The 12,158-nt window shown below is 36.9% G+C and overlaps 1 protein-coding gene across 8 annotated transcripts in view; it reads left to right on the top strand.

The window, feature by feature from the left end:
* The window catches only part of PARPBP (PARP1 binding protein), a 58,428-nt gene that overhangs the window by 334 nt on the left and 45,936 nt on the right, over positions 1–12,158 (top strand). For 4 of the 8 annotated variants that reach the window (XM_075502748.1, XM_075502741.1, XM_075502794.1 and 1 more), the window contains exons 2-4: positions 43–226; positions 1,161–1,313; positions 10,181–10,411. In XM_075502748.1, the coding sequence (XP_075358863.1) occupies positions 194–226; positions 1,161–1,313; positions 10,181–10,411 (417 nt within the window). In that variant the 5' untranslated portion in view covers positions 43–193. Of the gene's footprint in view, positions 1–42; positions 227–567; positions 689–1,160; positions 1,314–10,180; positions 10,412–12,158 lie in introns of those variants that run through there. The other 4 variants (XM_075502776.1, XM_075502767.1, XM_075502756.1 and 1 more) reach the window with 2 other exon arrangements.

Below are 12,158 nucleotides of genomic sequence, written 5' to 3'. Positions count from 1 at the left end.
ATGTCAGCTCTTGGGGTTTAGGATTTGGGGCCTGTTTCGCAGGCTTTTTGGCTTGCTCGGGCTGGGCGCTTGCTCCGAGTGGCAGGTCTTGTCCCTTGGAAATCTCTCAGAGGGGGGGAGAGAGAGAAACGCCTCCGGAGAGATTTTTGTCTGCCCCACACTGACTCGTACCTGCCCACCTGTTTCATCCTCTATGGCCTGCATGTTTCGTTCATGTCAATGTAAGGTAATAAAGCAGGCTGTACTCTTCAGACATTTTGGGGAGTAAGTAATTGCAGTTGCTGTTACAGTCTTGCTTGCTACCTGATGTCTGCAGTTTTCCCTGTCCCTCTCCCATGCCTCATCATTTTTCTGGATCGTACCAATCACCAAAAAAACCGCTGTGGAGTGTGCCTTAGCTAGGTGAAATAAAGGGAAAGGTTGGGTTTGTGTTCTGAAAGTAAAGGTATGGGTATTGCTCCTGTACTGTCACTGCAGTGTTAGGGAACTGTGTTTCAGGAAAGAACAAGTTTAAAGAAGGCAAATTTTTTGGAGTCTCGTGTACCTGTGTCTTGACAAATGCAAGAAAGTGGAAAAAGACCAAAGCAGTGAAGTAGTCAAGTTCAAAACTGATACTGAAACTCATTGCCAAAGGAAATAGGGGAGATAATGACTTATGGAATGAAAAAAAGAAATAAGACAAAAGCAGGTATATAGGTAACAAAAGCATTTAGAGATATCTTTGTTAGTAAGTCTTAGAAATCTTATTTCCAGGTTTAAAACATTCTGATAGATGCTGATCTGAATGTATAGTGAATGCAGATAGTGCAGAAGACATGCTGGGACATTCAGACTGGCTGCTTTCAGAGACAAAAGGCTGTCATAATTGTGATAATGTTTATTCTTTTATGTTGACCTAATGTACAAGGAAAGTAAAGGGTCTTCATGAAGACACGTCATACATAAGCACTTTTAACCCCTTATCTTCATAGTTGCTCTGCCATAGTGAGGCGAGCCTCACTAGACTTTTGGTTTAGTGGGAAGAATTTATTCTAGGAACTTGATCTGCAAGAAGATACAACAGGATTTGCACAGCTTATTGGAAGGTGAAGATGTGCATAGGCCTCTTGCATATTATATTAATTTTTATTTCTCTTAATTATTTCTGTTTTCTTCTCTAGACAATGATTGCTTTCCAGCAAAAAATTTTAAACTTGATCAAGTGTTTCAGAAGACAATGGCCTTTATTTTCAAACTCTGAAAGGACTACTGTATGTGGAGCAGACCGCATGCTGATGGCATTACAACTGTCAATAGCTGAAGTCAATAAACAGGTTGGCATTCTTTCAGTACATTCTTGGTACTTAGCATGTCTCAAACTTTGTTCGCTTACTGGACTTTTTGCTTGCGCACCTACTTGAAATGGCAGTTTTTGTCACTTCGTTGTTGTTTTAACTGAGGGTCAGATGCAGCAAGGCACTAAAACTAATATGGTTTAACACACTGTTGAATCAGGGCTTAGGAAAAGAACCACAAGACAGATGGGAGAATGGAAGTGTTTTAAGTGTATGTCTGAGTTCTAAACTTTAATATTAAATACTAGTGTATTTTTGCTGATCATGTAACTTCTGTTTATTTCCATCAAATGTTTCTTCTGTGCTGTCAATCAGAGTGGGAGAACTATGGCATTTGGGATGCATCTTTTTTCTGAGTATTCCGAAAATGCTTTGGAATGACCTGAGAAGAACATGAGTATAAAACTGATTTGGTATAGGCTGCATGAGTTGTGCTTGCAGCAGTCCATTCTTAAATGCTGTTTTTCCTGAGGCTCATCAGATGAAGACCTATACCTATAAGTTGTGAGTGTGCACCCAGTACCAGTAGGAAATATATGGCCTTCTTTGCATATGTACGAGAAGTGTCTGTCAAATGATGAACAGGAGATGTAACCCTGAAGTGTCTCCGTAAGAAGCACTGGAGCTTGTCACAGCTGGAAGTTTGGGCATTAGCAATCATCTGAAACATACCAAAAACTGTTGCAACATACAGTCAGGCCTTTGCATGTGTCTCATTTAATGAGAACAATTGCAATAGTTACTTTGATAATCTAAAGATATCTTTTTAGGTCAATAACCTTATTTATTGATGAAAACAAATTACCATTGTTGGAAGACTTACCCAAATGTTGCATAGTAAATTAAACACATAGTACAAATCTTTAGTTTTTAAAAAAAAAGAAAAATAAACACAACGCAAACAACAAAACCAACCCCTGCAAACCAACAAAAAACCCCAAACAAACAGAAAACCTGCTTCAGTTTGTACCCTCCTAGTTACAACGTATTATTTTAAAAATTACCACTTGTACTGGAAGAAGCTTATATGTTGGAAGAAATATTTCCAGAACCACTCTTTAGCCTAACTGAACTCATCACCAGAAAAAGCTTTGTAGTCCAAAATGTGCAGAATGGGGGTGTCTTTTGTTGAAACATTAAGTATAAAACTAGTCAATTCATCCCCACTGCAATACCCCTAACAGCAGAAATATTAGAATCCCAAGATTCTGCATTTGTACCTCATAGAATGTAATATATTCCAGCCAGGATCCCGATGTCCTCACAATACCTCTGTAGGTAAAACTACAAAATTATTGTGCACCAAAATGAACTCGTGGAGAACTGATAAAGGGCAATAATGCAAAACTATCTGTGGAGGCAATCACTTTGTCATGTTTGTTGTGATTCTCAAGGGAGAAATACAAACATTTTTCCAAAGCCAACTCTGGGAACTAAAATGTGTTATTCTGTTGGATGTCAGATATTACAGACATGATAAAGATGATATTTTTATGGTTCATTGCTACTTCTTTCCTAACAGCTTACAATAAGCTCTTTCCTTCCCCTGGAGGTAACTAGTTTATTCCACTTTCTTCTTTTTTCTCCTCCAGCAAAGATTACTCCCCTCTAAAAGTATCTGTTCTTTCACAGATGATCTAACAAAAATTAAAGCAATTATTTTCAACTCATTTCATTTTGAAATATACTGCTTTTACTTCAAATCTGAAGAAAGACCGAGTGCTCAAAACCTAATTTGTTTTTTCTAATTATACCAGTTGGTCTAATAAGACAAATTAGCAGTATGTGTAAACCTTGTCTTGCATATGTGGATTAAAACTATTTAACATTTGCATGTGCTGTCTCTGAAATTCAATTTCTTCAGTTAAATGTCCATTTTGATGTTTTTAGTGTTAGAGTAAAATATGGCTGTTTTATTTTTTTTTTTTGGCACTGAAACTTCAAACTAAGATGCAGAGTATTACAGCTGTACACATGTCCCTTGTTAGGTCTCTGATTTAAGTACAATAATTTTGTATTGTAAATATAACACCTATAGAATAGAAGTCTATTATGATAAAGTCAATTACTGCAAGAAGAATAACTGTACTGACAGGCTATTGACTGACTGGATTGAAAAAACAAACAAACAAACAAACAACCTACCACAAACAACAAAAAACTATTCTCTTTCTTTAGCAGCCTGGACAATTTTAATGGATTTGGTGTTTTAACTGTTATCTGTATCTGCAGTAGAAATGAAAAATAACAAAGCTTTTTGGAGAACTCCAGAAAAGTTTAAAAGTCTCATAATTTATTAGTCTTAAATTTCACCAAGAATAAGGGTAGCAAACAGTGTGATAAACATTGATGAAATAGCAGGGATGAAAGGAAAAAAAAATCTATGCTTTGAATTCTGTGAAAATACTTTGTCTTGTAGCACAGTTGTAGTCATATGGCATAAAGACAAGTGGCACGTGGTCTGTGGTGAAAGTTAATACCTTTTACCTAGACTGATTAGTATAGGTCTAAAATCTAGGAAAACTTTCGAGAAGAACCACCTTTCTTAAGGTTTGAAATAGGAATAACAATTTTTAAGTTGAAGTTCTGTTGAGGGTAATTGCTTTAAGTTGACTATGTTTGCATCTGAGGGTTAGGAGGGGTAGGAGATAGGTTATTAGGACAAATAATCACTTGTCATTTTCAGACCATGGCAGTTCTAGCTAGTAGTGGGGGAAACTGAGACATCATAAATTTAAATTCACAGACTTGTCTGAAATGTTTTGTAAATCTCTATTCTAGCCCTAGGACTGTGAGACTGGAAGAAAAAGTGCTTCATTGTTGATTTTAGAAATACATTTTCCCTTTAGAAATGTGTGTTTGTCTCTTTCTGATTCTGGATGAAATCAGGTTTGGTGTATGGTTAGTTCTACCCTGTGCTTCCATGAGTGCATCTTGTACACTGTCTGAAGAATATTATGTTCTGTTCAGTATGCTGTATTTCTTGAAAGGTTTTCCAAATCATCCTGTTTCCATGCTGGCAAATAAAGAAAAACACAAAGTTGTTTTACAGCGTTACTCCCTTAAACTGTTGTGTCTGTCTCCCTTTTGGTAATGAGAGATTCCTACCAACTTTGTAGCAATTTTATGTAATATGTTGCTTGTAACATATTGTAATGATGCTACCAAGAGACATTGTCTTGGCTGTTCTTCAGTATGATTCATTTTTCACTGAATCACAGAAGGGTTGAGGTTGGAAGGGACCTCTGGAGGTCATCTTGTCCAACCTCCCTCCTCAAGGAGGGCCACCTAGTGGCAGTTGCCCAGGATCATGTCCAGATGGCTTTCAAATGTCTCCAAGGATGGAGACTCCCTAACCTCCCTGAGCAACCTGTGCCAGTGCTCAATCATCCTCACAGTGAAAAAGCATTTCCTGGTGTTCTGAGGGAGCCTCCTGTGTTTCTTTCAGTTTGTGCCCATTCCCTCTGGTCCTGCCGCTGGGCACCTTACAAAAGAGCCTGGCTCCATCCTCTTTGCACCCTCCCTTCAGATATTTATATACATTGATGAGATCCTCCCTGAGCATTCTCTTCTCCAGCCTAAACAGCCCCAGCTCTCTCAGCCTTTCCTCATATGTGAGATGCTCCTGTCCCTTAATCATCTTTGTGGATGATTCACTGGACTTTGCTGGACTCTCTCCAGTATGTCAGTGTGTCTCCCTTGTATTGAGGAGCCCAGAACTGGACACAGTACTCAGATGTGGTCTCACCAGCGCTCAGTAGTCTTCTCTATAAGGGACAGGCTCTTTTTTTAGAAAAAAATGTTGAAGTAGATGAATATTTAATTGGATTTTTTAAAAGCAAATGATATATTGAGACTGTTCTACTGTCTTTCCCATACCCTGTGTAAACAAATCATAAGTGGTTAAATTATTGTTTCTTGTATTTTTGTGTTGCTGAACAGCTGGAGTGGCTTTAACTGTGTTAAAACTGTTGCTACTTAAATCTTGAGGCATCCTCCCTAGCTTATCAATAGGACTTTCTCTTCTTCTCCCTCCCACCCCCCTTCTCTATAGTATTACAGGTTTCTGTTTGGAGGGGTGGAAAGGGAAGCAAGAATGTAGCGTGGGGGTTTCTTGGTTGTTTTTTTTTCTTTTTAACCAAAAGTGTGCTAAAATTTCTATCTTGTTTTTATTACCACTATAGCTGATAGAGTTGACTTTAGAAAGTAATAGTTTGTTGCTTGGATGAGTACGGTTTTTACTTTGTCTGTTTCAGAGTTGCAAGTTGCAAGTCCTATTGTTGCAAGTACTAACTGTTCTACTGACCCATACATACTGTAGCTCTCTGGTCTGCCTTAAACAGAGCATACCTCTGTTCTCTTTGACCCTGGTACTTTTCCCCTTGACACCACCCTCCCCTCCCCCCCGCCCCCAAGATGTTCAGTCCCAAACAATTACCTATGCAAGGTATACTGGCGTTTCTCTCAGCTTGGTATATTGGCCTGTAACTTCACTGGCTTTGCTTCTATCAGATTGCAATATAACAACTATCAGATGCTTATATCTATACACTTGTGCTTATATGAACCAGTTTCTAAATCTATGCATGGCACTATCAACATCCACTGGAATGGGAAATTTATTAAAAATGCTGCTTTATACTACTTTAATGTGTTTTACGTACCACAGTTTGGGAACTTCTCTCTTGTATGAGAGCACACACAAGCAATGAAGACCCAGTAGGACCAGAGGTGACAAGACTGCAGATTGCACAACTCGAGGGCAATGCCAGACAGCAATACTGCAGTCTAGGAGTATGCCTGAAAATAATAGAACTAGAGACAACACCTGGGTGATGGTTAAGCACAGCAGTCTTGGAACCATATTCCAAAAATGGTTAGTGACTATTTGTTTGGGGAAGGCAGGAGAGAACATGATATTGCTGAAATACACATCACTTTCTGTTTTTTAAAATGATTTTTTGTCAAAATAGAAGTTGCTTTGCTATGCAGTTAGCGCTAGAAAGCTTGTAATACCTACAAAATACTAAAAAATGGTGTCTTTAGGCATGAAATGTTGCTACTGGATTTCAGACATTCTAAAATAAGAGTGCAAGGAAACTTAACATACTGCACTACCAGGAAGTGAAGATGCTTTACAATACTTTATTGTTTCTATGCCTATGAAACACAATACTTGCCATGTCTGTCATGGAATGAAGTGTGGAACTTTTTGAACTTCCTTAAGCTATTAGCCAGTTGGCATATGCTTACTGCAAAACACCACATTTTTTTAATTAATTTTAAAACCAGAGACTCTTGACAAATTGACTGTATAAGTAATAGAATACAGTCACAGTGAGCACCTGATCATGAAGGTTAATATCTGGAGTGCAATTTTATTTGCATTTAAAATATTTTTGCAACACTAATATAAACTTTGCTAATCTCTGCAGGTCCTTGGTCTGGTGAGGAAAGGTTTTGATTTATTAGATACCATATTGAAGTTGTACTTTAACTTGGTATGTCTGGAAGATTTTGTTTCAAAACAAAGTGAGAAAACAACATTTTTTTTTTTCTCCAACCTATGACTGTTTTGACCTCTTTAAATTGGGTTATAATATGATTATAAGTTTAATTTTTTGAGGGGCTGAAATGGAAAACAAGTGCTTTTCAGAAAACATATGCTATTTTAATATTCTGGTAATTTGTGGAATAGCATGCAAGTTCATAGTGCTGAATTATTTGTAACCCATGCACAAATTAGAAGGCAAAAAAGTGCTCTGAAAGTAATATGCTGGAGCACTCTTTTCATTTTCACTCCTAGTTCTTTGTCTAGGCAATATCAAAGTAGTTGACTTTCAGGACTTTGGAATGGTATATTTAACCAGGTCTATTGGGAAAGTTGTGCTAAGTATGCTAGAGCCCTAAGGAAGGACCTTTTGGGCTGGAACAACTTAAATTATTAGAATTGCTCTTGACCTGTTTTTGTATTTAGTTTGGCATTCAGTTGCTAATGGTGTTTGTAGGTAATTATTTTATCCAGATTAAAGTTGCTTAATGTGAAAATGTCATGAAATAAAATAAAATCTTTGCACTAGATGGGAGTTATCTGCCATTACTGACATAGCAAATGACCATTGCACTCAGTCGCAGGGCATTTATACCGTGTTACATAATTAATTACATGACCCTATAATGCTTGCTTTTTTTTGCTGTCATATACTGGGCAATGCTTTAGATACCAGTAGTATGAACTCTGTTTCTTTGGTGAAAATTGAAAAATTTGCTACAGTTGCAAAATTACTTGTGTGTATTCTGAGGTCTAATTCAAATAGAAGGACCTCATCTGAAAAAGTTTAACAGCATGAAGTGGGGACTGGTACATAGACCAAAGAGCAGAGTGTGGACGAAAATGAGGAGTCTAGTTGTGAAAGAGGAGGGGATAAGAGCAAGTAGCAAGGAAGTCACAGATTTCGGGGGAAAGAGGAGATGGTGGTGGGGAAGTTGGTATCGGGAGGATGTAGAGTATGGAAAGGTGTGCAGTAAACGTGGCTATGAGAAAACAGAGATTGTGATGGACATTGGATAAGACACCAAGATTTGGAAGCAAAGTGAAAACAGGCACAGAATTTAATGAGGTACGGGTGTGTAGGGAGATTAGCAACTCCTAGCTAGAATTTTGGAAAGGCAGAGAACAATACAGGAGTGAAAGTCCAGGGTTGGTGGTCAAGAGATGAAAAACAGGTTAACAAGTCATTAGTGAATAAAGGACCAAATTCTGAATTAGAGAGGCCAGAAATATGTGTGTAATCCTGCATCCCAAACCCTGTGTTTTGTCTGTTACCTTTAGCTCAATCTAATTAGTAGCAGAATTCTCTGCTACTATGTATTTTTGCTTATATAAGCAGCATCTTAGTGCAATTCTTTCTTTGCAGGCATAGCTTGGCTTACAGGGATTGAAATTGATTTTCTGGCTTCCTCAGTGTTGCAGCCTTTAACCATTGACAACACACTCATCTCCGTTATTGGCAGCCACAAGAGACAGGCTTAGATTTCTTGCAGTTCCTTGTACTCCCACACTGAACCGCAAAACTTAATTAAACTGTCTGATGATCAGGGAGCTGATTTCTACTCCCCCCCCCCCCCCCCCAACTGTGAATCACTTGGTTTAAAAAACAGTGCTTTACTGAAAGTGAAAAAGACAATGTCAGGGTTTAAAAAAATAGGATTATATATTGTACCTAATTATTTCTTTCTTAGGGTGCAGCAGTAACTGCTCTTTCCTCTAGCTTCTTACTGATACAACTGGATGGTAGCTGGCTTGCATCCTACCTCCTTCAGTAACACATCACTTGGTTTGTGACTCAAACAACAGGGCTTTGTCACTTACTCGGCTTGTTTTTAAATTTCTCTGAATTCCACCTCCACTATCTGTTCCTATCTGCTGTGACACCTTCACCTTTTTTTTTTGTCATTTGTGCTCTGCTGCCATACTTGTAGCCTCCAACCAGGCCAGGTTTGCTAACAACTTTGGTTCTTTAGTTACTTCTGCTTCATAAATGAGATTACATGTAGCATTATGGACTACATACAGTCTCTCTCATTCTTAGTCTCTTCGGTTCTCCCATGTAGAGATAACTTTTTAAGAAAAGTTTATGCCCTTTTTTCCTTTTGGTTTAGAACGGTACAACAAAACTGCAAGCTTATTGCTTTACAGTTAAGTGTTCACTCTTCTAAGAAGTGCTTAGGCATGATTACTTAATACACCCCTACATATAAATGCAGTAATAGTAGATGTCCCCACTTTGATGTAAATCCTTTGAAAAAAATATGATAAACTAATATGTAAATTAAACATGATTTTAGTAATTTCTGTTGATATATTTTCTGCTTCTGTCCACCAAAGTTCAACAGAGCACTCCTCTCAAGAGCTGGAAAGAAGAAAGGGACTTCTAACTGATACAAGTGTCTTAAGTTACTTTGTGATAAATTTGAATTTTCTTTTTCACCTAGAATAGGAAAATGCTCTTCAGTTGCTAATAAAATGCTGTTATTTTGCTACCCATGTATTTGTTGTCATTTACCCACTTTATCTACTCTTTTAAATTAACTTTCTGTTAATGTCTGTTAATTCTGCTAATTTTCTGATAAGCTGTAATTCTTTTTTCCTATTTGGAGGTTGGGGAGAAGGCAGAGGGGCACATGGAATGTAATCTAATATTTTTGACAGGGAGAGTGGGCCAGAAGCTGGGTATAAGATTGTAGCCTATCCTGTATAGTTAATGTTAGTTATGGTACTAGTAACAGATAGGTGTGTATTGCTTTAATGTATGTTAGATCTATGTATCAGTGTTATGCTAAAGTATAACTGTAGTAACACAGGAAAAAAAGCTTTTTTTTTTTTTTTTTTTTTGACATGGCATATGTTTTCCCAGATTAATGCTTGAAGCAAGGTAATAGAGTTCTTTGGATGCCTTTGTTGATGTAAATGCTTGTAATGCATGTAAATGTTACTGCCTTTGGGATGTAAATGCTTGCCATGCAGAAAACTATTTCTGCAAATAAATAACTTTATGTAAGTAGTAGTTCTGCAAAAGTCAGTATGTCTCTTCTTATGAGTAAAGTTCAATATACATACCTGCTATTTTAAAGATCAGGAGCAAATACTGCATATAACAAAACTCAAATGTAAAGGCGAAGCACTGGAAGAACTTCAACTATAAGTAAGACTTTGTTTATTATAAACGTAAATATTTAATTATAATAGTTTTTTTAAAAAACATATACGCAGCTTGTTTTAAAGTTATTTTTAAAGCTATGCTGAATACAAACCATAATATTTTTGCTTTTTTCTGTTCTGTTAGCACCATGGAGATTTTACAGTATCACTTAGTGATGTGTTGGAAGCTTGGAAATATTTGTTACATGACAAACTGGGATTATTGCATGAAAACATGAAAGAACCTGAAAATTATGCTGACTTAAAAAAAGCCTATCATGCCTTCTTGGCAAGAAGCAATATGTTAGATCTAATAGATATATGTCAGAAGTGCTATGGTCTTGGACTTGTATCTGAAGATGAAAGCATAGCCCCTGTAAGTATTTTGTTTGTTTGATCTCTGATATTGTTTTGACATCTTTTCATTCCAGTTATGGATTTATGACACTTCTAAATATACACAGGAGCTCTGAATTATTCACAAGTTACTTTGCTCTTCTATTGGGGAAGCAGATGAGTTTAAATTACTACATCTTTTAAAGAAATCTTAAATTCACTCAAAAATTATTTCTTTCTGCTGTCCTGCTGGATGGGTGGGTCCCACAGCTCTTCAGTGAGTATATCACTCTGTCAGAAATGGAACTGAAAAATGAACTGTAGAGATTTGATAAGACTAGAATAAAGCTTAGTGGTCAACATGTGTCATGGAGTTTTGGTTGTATGTTGATATGCAATCAAAATATTTTTAATGGTTATTTTAAAAATACCATGCTCTTAAAAGCAAAAAATTCCCTATGCTACATGTAGTCCCATGTTAGATTTTTCCAGAAACCAGAAGAGATTCCACTTCAGCCACTCAGTCAGCAGCTCTGTTGTGGTTTATTGCAGCTCAGATGTTCTTATGACACTGCATGTGAGGCTATGCTCTAGGCTAAAGAATTAGTTCTAGTGTGTATTCCACTCTTAGGCTATGAAAGTCTATGAAAAATGAATTTGATTAATCTCTGTGTTATTGGATAAAATATATGTGTAAGTAGCAATTAAGATAAGTTTGAAACACAAGCATTCCACATGATTTTATTTGATTCTGTGCTCTCTCGAGCATGGAAAGGTCAGAAGACAAAGGATATTGATACTGAAAAAACTAATGAATGTTGGATTTAGATACACATGCTTCTAGCTTGTAATGAAAATTAGAGAGGAGTTAATTGTCTGCTTTTACTGCCCACTGTCAGCATAGCAGACTTAAACAAATTACTGTTTAGTTTATCTTCTGAATTTGATGTATATTTAATTAGATGGTCATTTTAATGAGGGAACCTGTATCATTAACTGAACATTAATTGAACTGAGGTATATTATGAACATACCATGAATTACTAGCTATAGCATAATTAAAACTGCTTACCTTCCAGCCCTAGTAAGAAGGAAAAGCTTTCTCCATGAAAAAGTGGTCAAATATTGGAACAGTTGCCCAGAGAGGGTGTGGAATCTCATCTTTAGAGATATTAAAAACTTGGCTCAGTATGTCACTGGGCAACCTGGTCAAACTCGTCCTGCTTCAAGCATGGGTTTGTACTAGATAATCTCTATAGGTGCCTTTTAACCTAAGTTATTGTATGATTCTATGACAAGTATGCTTGTAACCAGCTTGCTTACTTCCTTAAAGGTTTGGAGAACCTACACTCAAACACTCATGTGATTATTAGGCACAAAAGAGATTATAAGGAGAAATGAAGTTCAGGAAGGGCATGGAAACTGCAGTGGTTTGGTTTTTTTGTGTGGTTTTTTTTTTTTAATTTTTTTTTCTTCCTGTTTTCATAGGGAAGGTAGAGAACTTGGGTGGGTTAATGAGCTCTTCCTAAACATGGTATAACATGTTAAATGTTCTCCAAAATATAAGCAGCTACTTTTAGTGCAAGTGTATTACATAACTGTTTGAGATATCTTTTCTAAGTTAATGTGAATCTTGCACCTCATTTCTCTACTGAAACAGTTGTACTTTTAGAGACTAAAACCAAAAGTAGGTTGTAAGGGCTGCATTAACCTCAAAACACAAGCAAACTGGCAGAGACACAGTTTCACCAGGTTTTAATACTACTTTTGCTTTCTAGTCATCTTCA

The sequence above is a fragment of the Mycteria americana genome, chromosome 1 (genome assembly GCF_035582795.1).
Source record: "Mycteria americana isolate JAX WOST 10 ecotype Jacksonville Zoo and Gardens chromosome 1, USCA_MyAme_1.0, whole genome shotgun sequence".
Lineage (NCBI taxonomy): Eukaryota > Metazoa > Chordata > Aves > Ciconiiformes > Ciconiidae > Mycteria > Mycteria americana.
The sequence above is the reverse complement of the archived record's forward strand: the minus strand, read 5'-3'. Positions and strand labels throughout refer to the sequence as shown.